The sequence below is a fragment of the Podarcis muralis genome, chromosome 13 (genome assembly GCF_964188315.1).
Source record: "Podarcis muralis chromosome 13, rPodMur119.hap1.1, whole genome shotgun sequence".
Lineage (NCBI taxonomy): Eukaryota > Metazoa > Chordata > Lepidosauria > Squamata > Lacertidae > Podarcis > Podarcis muralis.
The window spans coordinates 36,821,529-36,839,809 of record NC_135667.1 but is presented as its reverse complement, the minus strand read 5'-3'; the positions used below and the strand labels follow the sequence as shown (position 1 = coordinate 36,839,809).

Genomic DNA, 18,281 nt, shown 5'->3' with positions numbered 1-18,281 from the left:
CTTCAAAATGCCTACAGAACTAGCAGTAGAAAGCTAGCAATATGAGCATCTGGCCTCGATTCTGTGTGGGAGGGCTAGGTTATTTTTAAGTATATGGTTTTATAATCGGAATCCCCAGATGGGTGTACTGTACCAGATACACGAACAAGCGAATGTAACAAACAGGGAGACCAAAAGGGCTTTCCCTGAGGAACTGGGCGACTCCATGCCAACACAGCTGGGCCGGAAGACTCTGAAATGTTCCTTCTTGCTGATGGGATTTTCTGTCTCTGCTGGAGAACAGCTTAACCTTACTCTTCAAGAGAGATGGAAAACTTGGGAAACCGCATCCCGTTTGCATCTGCATAGGCTGATTTTGGATTTCAGTACACGGGGTGCACAGTAAGGCAGCGCCCAAAACATTGCAGCTTGTTGGTTTCCGAACGTTTTGGAAATAGAACGGACTTCCGGAACGGATTCCGTTTGACTTCCAAGGTACGACTGTACTGCAAATCATATTGCAAGTCATCTTGGATATTAAAGACTCAAACTGGGCAGGTTTGAACAATTTGGGGCAATTAAAATGTTAAAAGTTAAATAAACCTTGTGGAGGGAGGAGTGTTAAGGTATAGAGAATTGTACATATGGTTGATTTGAATATGTTATTATTGATTATGTACACCCAATGTATCAGCCGCCTGGGGATTTTCACTGGTGGTTTTCACTGTTTGTGTTTTGGTTGTTGGTAAAAAAATTAAAAAAATAAAGAAAATAAAAAATAAAGACTCAAACTGTAAAGACTAGCCACACATGTTGGGCAGCTGGTCACATATCAAATATCGGGGCACTTTGGGCAGGCTAAGCTGCAGGCAAATATTGTTGTTGTTTAATCGTTTAGTCGTGTCCGACTCTTCGTGACCCCATGGACCAGAGCTCGCCAGGCACTCCTGTCTTCCACTGCCTCCCGCAGTTTGGTCAGACTCATGCTGGTAGCTTCGAGAACACTGTCCAGCCATCTCGTCCTCTGTCGTCCCCTTCTCCTTGTGCCCTCCATCTTTCCCAACATACTGCAGGTAAATAGGTAAAGGTAAAGGGACCCCAGACCATTAGGTCTAGTTGTGGCCGACTCTGGGGTTGCGGCGCTCATCTCGCTTTCTTGGCTGAGGGAGCCGGCGTACAGCTTCCGGGTCATGTGGCCAGCATGACCAAGCCGCTTCTGGCAAACCAGAGCAGCACACGGAAACGCTGTTTACCTTCCCGCCGGAGCGGTACCTATTTATCTACTTGCACTGGCGTGCTTTCGAACTGCTAGGTTGGCAGGAGCAGGGACCGAGCAACGGGAGCTCACTCCGTGGCGGGGATTCGAACCGCCGACCTTCTGATTGGCAAGTCCTAGGCTCTGTGGTTTAACCCACAGCGCCACCTGTGTCCCTTTGCAGGCAAATAGCAAACTGCAAATATGACATGAAGGCAGGCAACATCATCAACCCCGCCATGTGGGAATCCCTCTGCAGACAACCGCAGTGCCTGGAGACAGACAGACAGACAGACCATGCATCCACAGCAGTGACCAGAGGAGAAATGACAAGCACAGAGAGAAGCAATGCCATGGTGCATCTGCAGTAGCACAACGGGACGCCTTCATCTGACCCAGCTGTAACAAAACATGTCTCTACAGCCACAGCAGGTGCCCGACAGTTTGACTTCACCCCCAAAGGCACACCCCTCCACTGTCTCCTGAGACAGATGTGTGCCAGCTAAGATCCTCCCAAGTCGGTGGTGAGGAACAAGCTATACATTCACAGTAGCATGATGCTTTACCACCTTGGTGCATATGCAGAATTCTCAAATACTGTTCATTTATAATGACACAGAAGTTTGTCAGTGGATGTCCCACAAGGAATCAAAGTAAAGCAAAAGCTAAAACTTCATTTAAATAAAGCAAAGCCATCCTCCATCCCAGTCGAACTATCCTTCTTTGCATCTGGTTACAACACTGGTTCTGGGCACTGTGAGTAGGAGTGGATTAACTCCCCATTTCTCATGGCACTTCCCACAAAGTCTGCCTCTTGTTTGCTCTACAAACAGGACACCCCATTCAGCTAAGACACAAAGCCACTAGAATTCTCCTTCTCCTTCTCCTTCTCTATTTAATTTATATACCGCTCTATACCCGGGGGTCTCAGGGTGGTTCACAGAATAAAATCAAGATATAAAACCACAGAATACCTAATAAAAATAAAAACAACAGCCCAATACCACCACCACCCACAAAAAACCCCACATTTTAAAAGGGCATAGGATGTAAATCAGACCAACCAAACGCCTGGTGCCTAAAGGTGTATAATGAAGGCGCCAGGTGAACTTCCCTGGGGAGAGCATTCCACAGACTGGGAGCCACTGCAGAGAAGGCCCCGTTCTCGTGTTGCCACCCTCCGGACTTCTCGAGGAGGAGGTACATGAATGAGGGCCTCAGAAGATAACCTCAGTCTGGGTAGGTTCATATGGAAAGAGGCAGTCCTTGAGGTATTACGGTCCTGAGCAGTTTAAGGCTTCATAGGTCAAAAACAGCACTTTGAATCGGGCCCGGAAACTAATTGGTAGCCAGTGCATACTTTCCTAAACTTGCTTTCGAAAAAGCTTGTAATTGAACCGCCCTCCCCACAAAAATTTTTTGCTACATCTTTATTCTGTCATAGTCCTACATAAGTGTGGTGCAGGGCAATCAAGGCAGGACTTTGGGGCAGAAATACAAACCGGCCGCTCAGTCGAATGAGTACAAGGGTTCCCATAGGGATGCCTTGCCACATTTTGAAGTAAGGGACATTGCCATCTAAAGAGGGAGGATCCTTCTTCCCACCCCCCACCCCGAGATCATTAAGTCCCAGGGTCTAAAATGACCTAGCTGCACCATAAATGTACCATAAATAGGACAAGACTAGAGGGAGCTAATTTGACTCTCGAGGTGCGAATGTTCATCCCTTTCCACATTTGTGTGCCTTACCTCTGCAGGACATGACACCAGCTACAGTTGAAGGTTAGGTCAGATGTGGTGCAAACTTCGCAGCTCTGGTGCTGGAGGCAAGCTGCAAAGGGAAAGAGGAAAAGCATGAGAGCTCCAAAACTTGCTTTCCAAAATGAGAGGAGCTGAGGCAGAAGCCAGCCTGGAAGATGTGCTTTCTGAGTGTTGGATGGCTAGCTACCTGGGAGTAAAAAAGGTAAAGGGACCTTGACTATTAGGTCCAGTCGTGGCCGACTCTGGGGTTGCGGCGCTCATCTCGCTTTATTGGCTGAGGGAGCCGGCATACAGCTTCCGGGTCATGTGGCCAGCATGACTAAGCCCTTCTGGCGAACCAGAGCAGTGCACGTTTACCTTCCCGCTGTAGCGGTACCTATTTATCTACTTGCACTTTGACGTGTTTTGAACTGCTAGGTTGGCAGGAGCAGGGACCGAGCAACGGGAGCTCACCCCATTGCGGGTATTCGAACCGCTGACCTTCTGATCGGCAAGTCCTAGACTCTGTGGTTTAACCCACAGCGCCACCCACGTTGGCTACATGGGAGTAAAAGGTAAAGGGACTCCTGAACATTAGGTCCAGTCGTGGCCGACTCTGGGGTTGCTGCACTCATCTCGCTTTATTGGCCAAGGGAGCCAGCGTACAGCTTCCAGGTCATGTGGCCAGCATGACTAAGCCACTTCTGGCGAACCAGAGCAGTGCACGGAAATGCCGTTTACCTTCCCACCGGAGTGGTACCTATTTATCTACTTGCACTTGGACGTGCTTTCGAACTGCTAGGTTGGCAGGAGCAGGGACTGAGCAACGGGAGCTCACCCCGGCACGGGTATTCGAACCACCGACCTTCTGGTTGGCAAGTCCTAGGCTCTGTGGTTTGATCCACAGCGCCACCCACGTCGGCTACATGGGAGACTAGGGTTCAAATTCCCACTCAGCCACGAAGCTGACTGAGTGACTTTGGGCCAGTGACTGTCTCTCAGCCTAACCTACCACACAGGGTTGTTGTGAAGGATTAAATGAGGAGGGGGAATAATTATGTCTGGCACTTTGAGCTCCTGGGGTGGGGTGGGGGGGAAGCTGGCATGTAATGTGCAATAAATAAAGTTAGTGCATGCAATTTTTATGCAAATCCGCCCCTCTTTTTTGGTGCTAAGTGGCCACTCTGTGCTGAAACCTCTTCCCTTGACTGCTGAGAAAGTTTGTGTGTTAATCTGAAACCATTTTCCTCACCCCACCCTGCAAATCTGACCCTACTCTCAAGGTCTTGGCCAGGGACACCCTCCCAGAATTCAAGAGAAATGAGGGAAAGCTGAGATGTTTCCCAACTTAAAAGTAGAAAACCTTTTGTTCCTCTTTTCTTGGAACAAACTGGTACAGAGCAATCTCTCAGAGTCGCAGCAAAAAGCTGGAAGCACTTGTGATTCTATTCATAACAGCAAAACGGGAGTGTGGGGGATGTATCCCAATCTCCTTCCATTGTGTTGGCAGCGGATTTTAACAAGCCTTTTTCCCTCAGGGAGAAGCATTCAGCATGTCACCGAAGAAAATAGTTTCACGCTGATTTCATCGATCACCCCTCACTTGTGCTTGGATCCGAATTTTTCCAGCAAGTGTCTCAACATGACTTCCATTCCGCCTCAGCTCTTAAGGCCAAACAGGGAAGGCATGGACAGCTTAGTGGTGCCATCAAGGCAGGATTTGGGGGCAGGAGGGCTCCCAAATGTAGTAGGGCTGTTGGCTTTTAACACATTTTTTTAAAAAACTTTTTTTAAAAAACCTCCTCCCACACAAAATCCACCCCCCACCCCCACCCCGGCTTCCCTCAGTTCCAGTCTGTGATTTCTGTAAGAATACTGTTTTCTGCATGTTACACAGTTATATAGATCCTCAAACTATTTAGCTGATTATCATCAATAAAAAGTTTGTGAATGTTTATTCAAAACCTGCCAAGGAGTCCAGTTCACTTTGTTGCGTCTTCAAATACTTTGTAAAGGGTTCCCATTCATCTTTAAAGTCACAGTTATCCTTGTCCCGTAGCTTATATGTCAATTTTGCCAGTTCTGTGGCTTTTAACAGATTTTGACGTGATGCGTCTTGCCATCTAAAGCACACTGCCACCTACAAATACCTAGCGGCCCCACTGTGACAACTTTTTGTTTTATGTATATGAAAAAATCTGGGTTTTGTGTGGTTATTACGGAGGCGGTGAGAAAGAAGTATACCGTCTAAACCAGGCACCCCCAACTTGCGGCCCTCCAGACGTATTGGCCTACAACTCCCATGATCCCTAGCTAACAAGACCAGTGGTCAGGGATGATGGGAATTGTAGTCCAAAACATCTGGAGGACCAAAGGTTGGGGGTGCCTAGTTTAGAGCTCTCTGGACGTAAGGTGGGGTATGAAATGCAACATGTAGGAAAATCATTTCCCCCGTTCCATTTTTAATAGTTACAAGTTTACATATCCACGCTTTGTGTTTTTTTTAATATTTCAGGGTCAGCGGTACTCCCTGCCACTAGAGCTCATTAGGACTCTTTTCTCCTTTGTAGTAGTAGTAGTATAGGCTACTTAAACATTGTCGAAAGGAAGGAAGGGAGGAAGGAAGGAAGGAAGGAAGGAAGGAAGGAAGGAAGGAAGGAAGGAAGGAAATTGAAGTACATATCTCCATGAAAATTTGCATATGCATATTATAGGTTTATGTGCAAATTTACAGTTAGAGACTCTAATTTAAATCAGGGTGGGGCAAGAGTTAAAAGCAGGCGGACCAGCCAATATATATTTTTACCCTTGTACAGGAGACTAGTTTCTACGCACAGAGCTCTCTGCCCTGCAACCAGGCAACCGGAGAGTCATTATCCAAGTTCAAACACACAATTCCAGCTGGGTGAAAAGACCTGAAGTGTGAAGAAGGGCCGGTGTGCCCTGAAAGAGAGATCTGAGGGCCACAGAGAGGCCTGGGGGCCACATCCGTGCCATAGACTCTTTTCATCTGATTTTTGGTCCTCATTCCAAAGTGGTCATAAAAGACGTGTGTGTGTGTGTGTGTGTGTGTGTGTGTGTGTGTGTGTCTGTTTAGCACAACAACGGGTTATTTTCTCCCCCCCCCCTTTTTACACAATTTCAGAGCGCTTATATATAGCCTGTGCTGCAGCAGACTGAGCCTGCTGTTTGGGTTGTCATAAAACACCCAACAGATATGGCTTAAGCGCATAACCTTGGCATTTCCCGGACAGGTTTATCCTCCGCTGGGTATTTATGGAGGCAAGCAGGACGTTTTTGTTTTCCCTGGCATTGTCCTCCTGGGCTAAATGCTATCTCTTTAACCATCTCCTTTGTGATGCATCTCAAGGAGTGGAAGGTACAGAACGTGCTGCTGCGAAGAGTGCTTAGTGGATTATTATCATTATTTCCCCTTTTTACTTTTTCATTTCATTTTTCATTCTACCCCTTCTTCATCACAAACGGGGTTATAATAAACCAAGTCCATGAAAAGCCATTGAGATGTTAGAGAATGTGTCTTTCTAAAAAAAAAAAACCCCCCCCCCCCACAAAACCCAGCTATTTGTTGAATACATAATTGTTGGGGTCTTTCCCCACTTTAATCAATGGGATTTTGCTTCCTAGCTAGCTTCCAGTTTTTTAATGTCTGCAAAGCAGTGACAAACAACCAGAAGCCTCTGGTCACACCCACGTAATACATTTAAAGTGCATGGCTCCCCCCCCCCCAAAAAAACCCCCACACAATGCTGGGAGTTGTAGCTTGTTAAGAGTGCTGAGAATTATAGTTCTGTGAGAGGTAAACTACACTGCCCAGGATTCTTTAGGGAAGCGGAGCCATGTGTTTTAAATGAATGATGTGGATGTGACCCTTGTCAAACATCCATCTTGCAGTCAGCCCCCACTTTGGTCTCCCTGTCACCTTCTAGTGGCCAACGTCTGGAGTTGCCACATCCTGAGTCAGATCAGGGAAGATCTCCCATAGCTCAGTGGCAGATCACTTGTTTTGAGTGCAGAAGGACCCAAGATCAGTCCCCAGCATCTTCAGGTACAACTGCGGAAGCCTCTTGCCTGTAAAGGTAAAAGGTAAAGGACACCTGGACAGTTAAGTCCACTCACAGGTGACTATGGGGTTGCGGCGCTCATCTCGCTTTTAGGCCGAGGGAGCCGCCGTTTGTCCACAGACAGCTTTCCAGGTCATGTGGCCAGCAGGACTAAACTGCTTCTGGCGCAACGGGACACCGTGACGGAAACCAGAGCGCACGGAAACGTCGTTTACCTTCCCGCAGCATCGGGACCTATTTATATACTTGGAACAGAGCAATGGGAGCTCATCCTGTTGTGGGGATTCGAACCGCCAACCTTCCGATCGGCGAGCCCAAGAGGCTCAGTGGTTTAGACCACCCTCTCTAGCTCCTACCCTGGGACACATTGAATTGGTGGCAACATTTGAAAGCTGCCATTCTCAAGCTGAGACAGGTGAGCTTGGCTGAGGAAGGACAACATGGATCCATGTGAGTAAAGGTAAAGCCAAAGGACCTCTGGATGGTTAAGTCCAGTCTAGCACCTACCCTGGGACACATTGAATTGGTGGCAACATTTGAACGCTGCCATTCTCAAGCTGAGACAGGTGAGCTTGGCTGAGGAAGGACAACATGGATCCATGTGAGTAAAGGTAAAGCCAAAGGACCTCTGGATGGTTAAGTCCAGTCAAAGGCGACTATGGGGTTGCGGCGCTCATCTTGCTTCCAGGCTGAGGGAGCTGGCGTTTGTCCACAGACAGCTTTCTGGGTCAAGTGGCCAGCAGGACTAAACCGCTTCTGGCGCAACAGAACACCGTGTTGGAAACCAGAGCGCACGGAAATGCCGTTTACCTTCCCACCGGAGCAGTACCTATTTATCTACTTGCACTGGTGAGCTTTTGAACTGCTAGGTTGGCAGGAGCTGGGACAGAGCAACGGCAGCTCACCCCGTTACGGGGATTTGAACTGCCAACCTTCCGATCGGCAAGCCCAAGAGGCTCAGCGGTTTAGACCACAGTGCCACCCATGTCCCTGTACACCTGGACAGCTGCATCCACTCAGTGCAGCGGTCTGAGTCAGTATGGAGCATCTCCTTCCCCTCCTGTGTCCATGTAGCTCAGCATGGTCTCCTTTGATGGAGCAGACTTTTTTTTAAAAAAAAAAATTCTCCAATATGGCTACAAGCCACAACACTAATGTAATGTGGAGTTAGGCCGCAAGACTTCAGCAGGGAGGAGAATCTATGCACACATTTCCAGCTGTCTCCCTTAAATTCAAGGCTTCACACCAGTTAAGTTAGCAAAAATGTATAAAGTCAGTAATAAATGTTGGAAATGTAAAGAAAAAGAAGGATTATTTTATCATATGTGGTGGGAATGTAAAAAGGTGAAATGCTTCTGGGTAATGAGTTGGAAAAAAATGTTGAAATATACTTTTATTAAAAAACCGGAAGCATTTCTTTTAGGTATTGTTGGAAATGATATAAATAGGAAAGATTGTAAGTTGTTTTTATATGCAGTAACAGCAGCAAGAATATTATTGGCCCAAAAATGGAAGCAAGAAGAACTACCAACATTAGAAGAATGGAGGATGAAATTGATGGACTACGCAGAATTAGAGAAACTAACAGGAAGGATCCGAGACCGGCGGGACCAGAGGTTTACCGAAGACTGGACTAAATTTACTGAGTATCTGAAAAGTATTTGTGATGATCAGATTACGTTTGTAGGACTACAAAAATTTCTGTGAGGAGTAATTTAAGAAATATTGTAAAAATGGAAAGGGAGAAATGATTTGTTAGAAAAGGTAAAGGCAATATTAATTTAAGAATTGCAGGAGAAATAATCAAGACGGAAGGCTGTCAGAGATGCTGAAGGAAGTCCAAACAAGGACATATGTATAATAATTTGTGTGGTATGTCTTAAAAAATTTTGTATGCTAAAAATAATAAAAAGTAAGGGGGGGGGGGAATTCAAGGCTTTCTGCCTTACTCAGCTATGGCTGCAAGTGGGGAAGTGGGAGAAGGCAAGAGCAAACAAACTGAGGGATGCCCTTAGTCACAAAGAAGGAATATGAACAGCTCCCTTCTCTCCAAAACCCCCTGCTAAATGCATCTTCGTATTGTCATCTTTACGCCCAGGAAGGCTTTCCTCACACACACCCTTATCTAACTCATGACAACAGTGCTTGAGACTCCGTGTGCTAGAGGCATGCTTCATACTGCGCTTCCGACTCACTGGGCAAGGGCACAAACTCCACAGCTGACGTGCTAGTGATCTTGCTGGTGTCCAGCTCCACTCGGTGATATTCATAGATGGTCCGACGGTGAGCTTCTGAAAAAAAAGGCAAAGATGGGGGTATTCAATTAAAGCGGGCCTCTGTCTTGTGGGGCGCAGTCTCATATTGCAGTCATGCAGATCTCTGCATGGTTAAATATGATGGTGCAGCTCTTGAGCAGTTTTGGAGCACCTCTGGCATTTTAAGGGCTGGAAGAAAGCTTTTTGGCCCCTAACTCCCTATATAGCAGGAGATCCCTGGACAATGTAGAATCCAGCTCCTCCCTTCTTTGGGTATTTACCGTATTTTTCGCTCCATAAGACACACTTTTTTCTTCCTAAAAAGTAAGGGGAAATGTCTGTGCGTCTTACGGAGCGAATGTGTGGTCCCTGGAGCCGAATTGTTCATGGCTACAGCCTGCACCCAAAAAATCATGCACCCAGTGTTGCGTGGGGCCGCAATGGTGCAAAAACGTGGTTACAAACCACGGAGCCACATGGTTCCTCAGGATTTTTGCATTGGGCTACCCCAAACTCACTGCCTGTGGCCACAGCATAAACCACAAAAATCATACATCCACTGTTTCGCTCAGAGTATTTTTTTTTCTTGTTTTCCTCCTCTAAAAACTAGGTGCGTCTTATGGGCAGATGCATCTTTTGGAGCGAAAAAATACGGTATTTACTTGGCCAATAACCAGTTGAGCTCTCTTCTTTGGAATGCATATTCCCTTTTGCTTACTGCACAAGGGGTAGGAGAATATGGCTGGAGGTTGTTGGCTTATGGTGGTAGGCATGTCACTCAGCCCTGGCACTGTCTGTCTAAGATAAGAACCCATCAGAAGAATGGAGGAACCTCAGATGAGCCCTGCTGGAGGAGAGCAATGATCTATCTAGTCAAGCATCCTCTTTCCCACAGTGGCCAAGCAGATGCCTATGGGAAGCCCGCAATCAGGACAGGAGGACAATAGCTATCACCCTCTGCGACTCTTCAGCAACTGGTCCTCTGGACTTGGAGCTCTCCAACCAATAAGTCTACCTGCCTAGGGATCCACTCCCATCCTTCTCCTCTTCCAAATAGCCCAGACTCACCAGGCACGCCAGGGGAGGAGTTACGGATCATGAAAGCGTCTGAGAGTCCAGCTTTGACGGGATGTTGTGTAGAACTGATCTCCGGGACAGACATGGGGATCTGGAGCCAGGAAAGGGGGAAGAAGGCTTAGAAAATCCCATCCATGGAGTTAAAGAAAGGTAATTCCACACCCACTCTTGGAGCGTCTCTCCTCCTAAATGGCTAAGAGTTTGATGAACTTCTTAGCAGAGGAAACAACGAAGAACTGGAGACTCACCCCACCTTTTAGTTCTGTACTGTCATGGGTAGGCAAACTAAGGCCCGGGGGCCGGATCCAGCCCAATCACCTTCTAAATCTGGTCCATGGACAGTCCAGGAATCAGCATGTTTTTACATGAGTAGAATGTGTGCTTTTATTTAAAATGCATCTCTGGGTTATTTGTGGGAATTAATTCTCCCCCAGCTTCAAAATATAGTCCAGCCCCCCACGAGGTCTGAGAGACAGTGGACCGGCCCCCTGCTGAAAAAGTTTGCTGACCCCAGACCTATATTTTATCTTTTAACCAAAAGATAACAGAACATTCACTGACTAAAAGTGCTCAACCTGCAATGGCAAAAAAAGAGAGAACAAATTCTATCCCACCCTACTAAAAGATGAACACCAATACAGGCTAGGGCATCTTCAAACCATATTATTCCAATAAAGAGCCAAATGCCTGGGTGAAGAGGAACACATTTACTTAGTTCCCAATGATGGTTCTAGGCACATCACTCTGGGAAGAGCATTCTACAACCAGGAGCCACCACCCATAAGGCCTATATTCATATTGCCGCCACCACCCCACACCTCCCAGGAGGGGCGGGGACAGACACACACACAAAGAAGGGCCTCAGATAATGAGCCTGGTTTAGGTAGATTCATGCAAGGAGAGGCGGTCTCTAAGGTATTGGTGTCTCAAGCTGCCTAAGGTGTTGTAGGACAAAACCAGCACTTTGAATTGAGCCTAGAAACTAACTCCCCTCACCTCTTTGTAGCCAAAGACTATTCTGCCATCACTGTGCAAAGCTGCCTGAAAGTCAAAAGACCCTCTGTCTTCTTTTCCTTCCAGGTACACCTGGTCCCACTGAACCACAAAGACTGTCCCTGAAGAGGAAGAAGAGCAGGAGAAGGGGTGAGAATATGAGAAGGCCATTGTTCTACCCTAACTGCTGGCATGGGGGCTAGGAACTTGAAACTTCTGCTATCATTCACAGATTCAAGGAAGGAACTCAGAAGCCAACTAGCCATGCTCCCTGCCAAGAACAAGGCAGGGCCACCCACTTGCCCATAGATTAGCCCAACCCAGACTTTCCCATCTTGGTGCCTTTGTGGACATTGCTGAACTACAATTCCCATCATCCCTGAACAGTGGCCTGAACAGTCTAGGGCTAATGGGAGTTATCAATATCATAAGTGTGAAATAAAGGCAAATTGAGTTGGTACTAGAGTCAGAGGCGCCAGGTTCTCAACATGATTGAGGGGGCTTGACACAACATTCTGACATCACGTATGCAAAGTTGTAAGGAGTCAGGGGGCGGAGCTGAACACCCTCTGAATATTGATAGGACCTGGTCCCCTAAAAAGGGGGGGGGGCTCCAAAATCCCTCAGCCCCCAGGAGCTGGCTCCTATGACGATAGTCCAGCTATACCTCTCGATTGCAAAACAAACAGACCTGTGCGAAAAGCACCTAAGCAGAGAATTTTGGGTTTTCACATTTTGCTTTGCAAAATAAAGACCGGTTCTGGTGTAAAACAAAAAGGGAGATACTAAGCGCTCCCAATGATTCCCCCCCCCCCCAAGTCTGCATGTGAGGAGGACTCACCGTTGTCAAAGTATTTGACGGTGGAATTTCGAGAGTAGCTGGGGTTGAAGTTTGCCATGAGAGGAGCAACATACTGCGTGGCTGTCAGCATCCGATGAATGACGTCCCCCATGAAGATGAAGCCTGGCAAAGAGACCAAGGGGAGGGGGAGGGAGCCAAGCTATTTTATGTCACCATCTACAATCCTGTTGCCTTCTTCCCCAGAGACTCCTAGGAACCCCAGGGTCACCTTCCAGAGAGCCAGAGTGCTGCCGTGACAGCAGTAGAAGCAGATTCAGAACTGCAGGGGCTCTTCAGGATAGTCACAGCTACACACCCTCACAGCCGCAACCCCTCCTAAGAGTACACAACCTTCTAAGCTTCTACAATAATCTTACAATTATACAATAATAATAATTAGGGATGTGCTGCAACAATCAATGCAGATCTCCATGTCCTGCCTTTCAGCTAGATCTACTATTTTCTGTACACATACATGGGCAAATGATTTGGAGAGTGGCAATAACTTCTTTCAGAGTGACTTCAGTTGAAAAAAAGAAAAGAAAAAATTAACGGGTTTTTCAAACAAATACAATAACCATTAAACACTTATCCAGAAGTACAGCTAATGATGTTTGCTTTATCCACTGTCTCTAGACCTACACTTACACATCTGACATTCAAACATATTACTTAACGTAACCCCTCCTCTGAGAATATTGAGTGGTTGGTGTAACAAGGTCTGATCACTTCAGATGGTGACAGCAGTCACAAAATTAAAAGACGCCTGCTTCTTGGGAGAAAAGCAATGACAAACCTAGACAGCATCTTAAAAAGCAGAGACATCACCTTGCCAACAAAGGTCTGTATAGTTAAAGCTATGGTTTTCCCAGTAGTGATGTATGGAAGTGAGAGCTGGACCATAAAGAAGGCTGGTCGCCGAAGAATCGATGCTTTTGAATTATGGTGCTGGAGGAGACTCTTGAGAGTCCCATGGACTGCAAGAAGATCAAACCTATCCGTTCTTAAGGAAATCAGCCCTGAGTGCTCACTGGAAGGACAGATCCTGAAGTTGAGGCTCCAATACTTTGGCCACCTCATGAGAAGAGAAGACTCCCTGGAAAAGACCCTGATGTTGGGATAGATGGAGGGCACAAGGAGAAGGGGACGACAGAGGACGAGATGGCTGGACAGTGTTCTCGAAGCTACCAGCATGAGTTTGACCAAACTGCGGGAGGAAGTGGAAGACAGGAGTGCCTGGCGTGCTCTGGTCCATGGGGTCACGAAGAGTCGGACATGACTAAACGACTAAACAACAACATAACAAGGTCTACCTTTTTTTTTGAAGGTGTCTCTGTTTGCTGTGCCTTTAATTGCCCTCCTGTGTCTGGTGTGACGCCCAGACGTTGCTGCATCCCATATATTCTTTTTCCATGTGTTCAGGGGCAGTAACCTAACTTGTGTTTCCCTTGAAGTTCCATTGCACACTATTCTGTGGAAATGGATGCATCTTGCGGCGTTTCTGTATTCCTAAAGGCTTAGCATGCAGAACCACTCCTCCTCAATGCTCTGTGGGCAAAAAGATTCCTGCATCGCGGGGAGTTGGACTAGATGACCCTTGTAAGCTAGTGTGGTGTAGTGGTTAAAAGCAGTCGACTCGTAATCTGGTGAACTGGATTCGCGTCTCCGCTCCTCCACATGCAGCTGCTGGGTGACCTTGGGCTAGTCAAACTTCTTTGAAGTCTCTCAGCCCCACTCACCTCACAGAGTGTTTGTTGTGGAGGAGGAAGGGAAAGGAGGTTGTTAGCCGCTATGAGACTCCTTCGGGTAGTGATAAAGCAGGATATCAAATCCAAACTCTTCTACTCTTCTTCTTGTGGTCCCTTCCAGCTCTACAATTCTATGATTCCCATGCGTTTTCTCCAGAGCGACCCTAGGAGCCAATCCTCAGTGGCTGACTCATCGCCTGATTGGTTCCAATGGGCACTAAGGGTGTGAAGACTTCTTCTCAGTGGCTAAAAAGGCTCCCCTTTCATACTGCTGATTGGATGGCTCTAGGGCAGTGGAGACGGGAGCCCTGCTGCACACACACACACACAAAACTCAGGACCACTCTATTTTTCATTCCCACTCAGTTATGAAGCTCACTAGGTAACCTTAGGCCAGTCGCCATCTCTCAGCCTAACCTCCCTCACAGGGTCATTATGGAGAGCGAGGGGAGAGGAACATGCACCCCCCCCCTATCGCATGCCGCAGAGGACGGGAAGCCCAGCCAGATGGGCAGGGTATAAATAAATAAATAAAATAATAATAATAATAATAATAATAATAATAATAATAATAATAAACATGCACTGCAACAAATAAATAAAACCCACTTTGCTAGCCACCAAACCAAAGGCATCAATGCTCTGGTGGGAGAAGGGGAGGGGAGGTGGGTTTTGCTTCAGTGGCAGCGGTGGAGACATAAAATCATCAACTGCCTTGCTCAGCTACGAGGCAAACCTTTCAGGGCTCGCTGCTTTGCTGAAAACCTACAGGCTGCAGGATCTCAGAGCAGAGGGGGCAAGCCATTCCAGTCCTCAGAACTAGGCTAGCAGCACAGCTGCTGCCAGCTGGGCGGTGGAGGTGACGGCAAGGAAGGTGGAGAAAGGAGAAGTTCCAGTAAACACCACAGATAGATTCCAGATGTCGCCACAAGTGGGAGCGCAGGAGGTCCACAGAGGTCAGGAGGGGCAGAAGGATGGGTTGAGGCAGAACAGATTTTCAGAAGAAGCGATGGGGGATGTGACTCACGCTTGCTCTGCGATCCGCCCGGTCTCGTGAACACAGAAACGTACGGAGCTGAAGCTATCTTATACCAAATCAAACAACTGGTCCATCTAGCTCAATATTATCTACACTCTCCAAAAGGGAACGTTCCCAGCCGTTCCTGGAAATGTTGCAGACTGAAAGTGGGACCTTCTGTGTGTGTAAAGCAACTGCTCTTCCCCTTAACTGTGGGCAGCCCACGAAGTGACTTGGACGTAAGAGATGCCCTCTGGCCGTCATTTGCCTCCCTTCTCTTTCAGCCCCTCATTCCAGAGCTTCTTGAAGCATCTGAGAATCATGGAAATGTAGATCTGGAAGGGACCACAAGAGCCATCTAGTACAATCCCCTAGTATGCAGGAATCTTTAACTCAAAATTGGAGCTCAAACCTACGACCCTGAGATGAACAGCTCTGTGCTCTATTGGCTGAGCTTGGTCGTAGGGCCGTCACTTTTGCATTGTGAGTGAGGAGCTGGGCATACAGAACTTGCACACAATTTGCATGTGCTATTTTTTTATGAACAGATGCAAGAGCAGAAATTATTGCTACAGTTTAAATAGAAATAAAGTCACATCTCTCCATAGAATGTGACCAGGTGATCTTTGTTGTTGTTGTTTAGTCATTTAGTCGTGTCCGACTCTTCGTGAGCCCATGGACCAGTGCACGCCAGGCACTCCTGTCTTCCACTGCCTCCCGCAGTTTGGTCAAACTCATGCTGGTAGCTTTGAGAACACTGTCCAACCATCTCGTCCTCTGTCGTCCCCTTCTCCTTGTGCCCTCCATCTTTCCCAACATCAGGGTCTTTTCCAGGGAATCTTTTCTTCTCATGAGGTGGCCAAAGTATTGGAGTCTCAGCTTCAGGATCTGTCCTTCCAGTGAGCACTCCGGGCTGATTTCCTTAAGAATGGATAGGTTTGATCTTCTTGCAATCCATGGGACTCTCAAGAGTCTCCTCCAACACCATAATTCAAAAGCATCAATTCTTCATCGATCGGCCTTCTTTATGGTCCAGCTCTCACTTCCATACATCAGTACTGGGAAAACCATAGCTGTAACTATACGGACCTTTGTTGGCAAGGTGATGTCTCTGCTTTTTAAGATGCTGTCTATGTTTGTCATTAGTGGGCACCAGGTAATCTGGGTGCCCAGTAAGTCTGTTTTCCAGGTTGCTGGTGGGCAACGTTAAGGCTCCTCCTGCCCTCTCTTCTCATGGTTCTTTATCTCTAAGCTGGACATGGACTGGCCAGCTTTTCAAATAGAGGGCTGTCCTTGGGGGAAAAATAGGACACACAGACACATAGGCGCCGACTCCATGGGGCTTGAGGGGGCCCGAGCCCCCTCAAAAATTCGTTTGGGGGGGCTCCGCCCCCCCAATAATCTCCGGCGCCCCTCCAGCAGAGCGCCATCGCCGCCCCTCCCCCAGCCCAAAATGCACAGGGAGGGGCGGGCTGCATGCCTCCTGCCCTCCCTCCCGAGCAAAAGCTCCACCCAATTTCCTTTGGAGCTGATTAATAGGCGCAGCACGCTCTCCCCTATTCGCTCACGAGGAGGCGGTGCCACTTTATTTGCATATTCATGAGCTTATTTATTATTCATGAGCTTTCCCGGGCCCCCCCAATATTTTTTATAAGTCCGCGTCCCTGCACAGACACCCTACTTGGAAGGAGGGAGAGAATACGAATGAGAATAATTTCTGGTAATTATCAATTTGCTTTCCTTCTAGGCCAGGAGAGTGCAGCCTTCCAGCTGCTGTTGGACTCCACCTCCCATCAGCCCCAAACACCATAGACCAGTGACAAGGGACGATGCGAGTTGTAGTCTGGAGGGTCACAGGTTCCCCAATGACGTTATGCATAACTGTCAACTTTCAGATTTGAAAATAAGGGATCAGCAGCCTCACCTGTCTTGGGGACAGTCTACAGGATACCTAACAATGCGGGATAGCAGCGGGAAGCAGTGGGAAACGGCGCTGGAATAAGGGAATTTCCCGCAAAAAAAGGGAAGGTTGACAGCTATGATGTTATGTGGAAAATCCAGGCCAGGGCACACGATTAAGAGAAATAAATTATCATATTGCAGGTTCACTTCAGAGTCCCCCTCAATCACCGCTTTCCCTCCATTTCAGGAAGCAGAAGTATAGAGCCTAGTCTTGCTGGAAAGGAAACAGTGAGATTGGCTAGAGTGGGGCAAAACCAGGCCCACACTTCCCACCCAAAGTGGCTGCAGTCCAAGCACTTAGGGTAACGGAATGGGGATATCACAAAGGACGTTGCCATGTTGCTTCTAGTACCTTTGCTACAGGCACTCCTCACCCCCCTCAGTATTCTGAAAATCTTTGCAAAAAACCATCATCCCTTAAACCCAATGTGGTACCCAGTGAAGCTCACCTCCAGTTGCTATGGTGACTTGCCTCAGGTAATGCCCATAGAAGGGGAAGTCAAATGATAGGATGACTCTCTGTAGGAGGATAGATGGGAATAACAGCGTTAAGACAGGAGGCTTGCTGGGTGATATGTTGAGCATGTTCACGACCCCAAATTTCCACAGGGTTCAAGATCAAATGGAGGAACTTGTAAGCGTACAAATATAGGCTTGAGCATTAAGGAAAGGTGGGGACGGAATCCAGATTCTGTGCCAAGGAAAGCCAGTAATTAAACTAAATGCTTGCAAATTAAGCAGATGTACATGTATTTAGCTACTGGCATAATTTATTCTGTTTCTGGTCGTCACAGAGAGGGGCAAGGAGCTTTGCAAAATACGGGGGTTGCACCCCATCCCCTCCTCTGGCTTCTGAGAATTTGTCAAGAACTGCAGGTATATTTTCCAGCCCATCTTTGCTGCCATTTATTATGTATATAAAACGAGGCTGAGATTCTCACTTGTGTGAGGCTTTACTGGAAGTACAGCTCACATTCCTGGGGTACAGATTTCGTTGCTGGAGGGCAAGAGGTTGGCACAAATGGGTTCCCCTTCTCAAGATGAAACCCTTGATAGAGGAGTGTAACCCTCGTGTGAATTCATTCGTGCAAATAATAACTGATCCAAAAAATTCATAAAACTATCCCCCCCCAACTTGCAACACTTTATTCTCCGTGTATTCCCCTATAATAAAAAGTCTCCACCACCCTCCCCTTGGATGTTCATTTAATTTTAAGGTTTCACTCAAAACACTGGAGAAAATTTGATCCATTTGGGTGGAGGGGGAAAGGACAACACAGCCAAGATATTGGTGTAGGTCTGTGTTTATGTAAATGTCCCAGACAAAAAAC

The 18,281-nt window shown here is 47.3% G+C and overlaps 1 protein-coding gene across 3 annotated transcripts in view; it reads right to left on the bottom strand.

Annotated features, from left to right (window-relative positions):
- PLXDC1 (plexin domain containing 1) overlaps positions 1-18,281 on the bottom strand; it is a 74,319-nt gene that overhangs the window by 14,030 nt on the left and 42,008 nt on the right. For all 3 annotated transcript variants that reach the window (XM_028702854.2, XM_077917386.1, XM_028702857.2), the window contains exons 4-9: positions 17,400-17,469; positions 12,223-12,345; positions 11,385-11,503; positions 10,380-10,479; positions 9,252-9,347; positions 2,984-3,065 (exon numbers count right to left, since the gene is read on the bottom strand). In XM_028702854.2, coding sequence (XP_028558687.2) covers positions 2,984-3,065; positions 9,252-9,347; positions 10,380-10,479; positions 11,385-11,503; positions 12,223-12,345; positions 17,400-17,469 — 590 coding nt within the window. The remainder of the gene's footprint in view (positions 1-2,983; positions 3,066-9,251; positions 9,348-10,379; positions 10,480-11,384; positions 11,504-12,222; positions 12,346-17,399; positions 17,470-18,281) is intronic.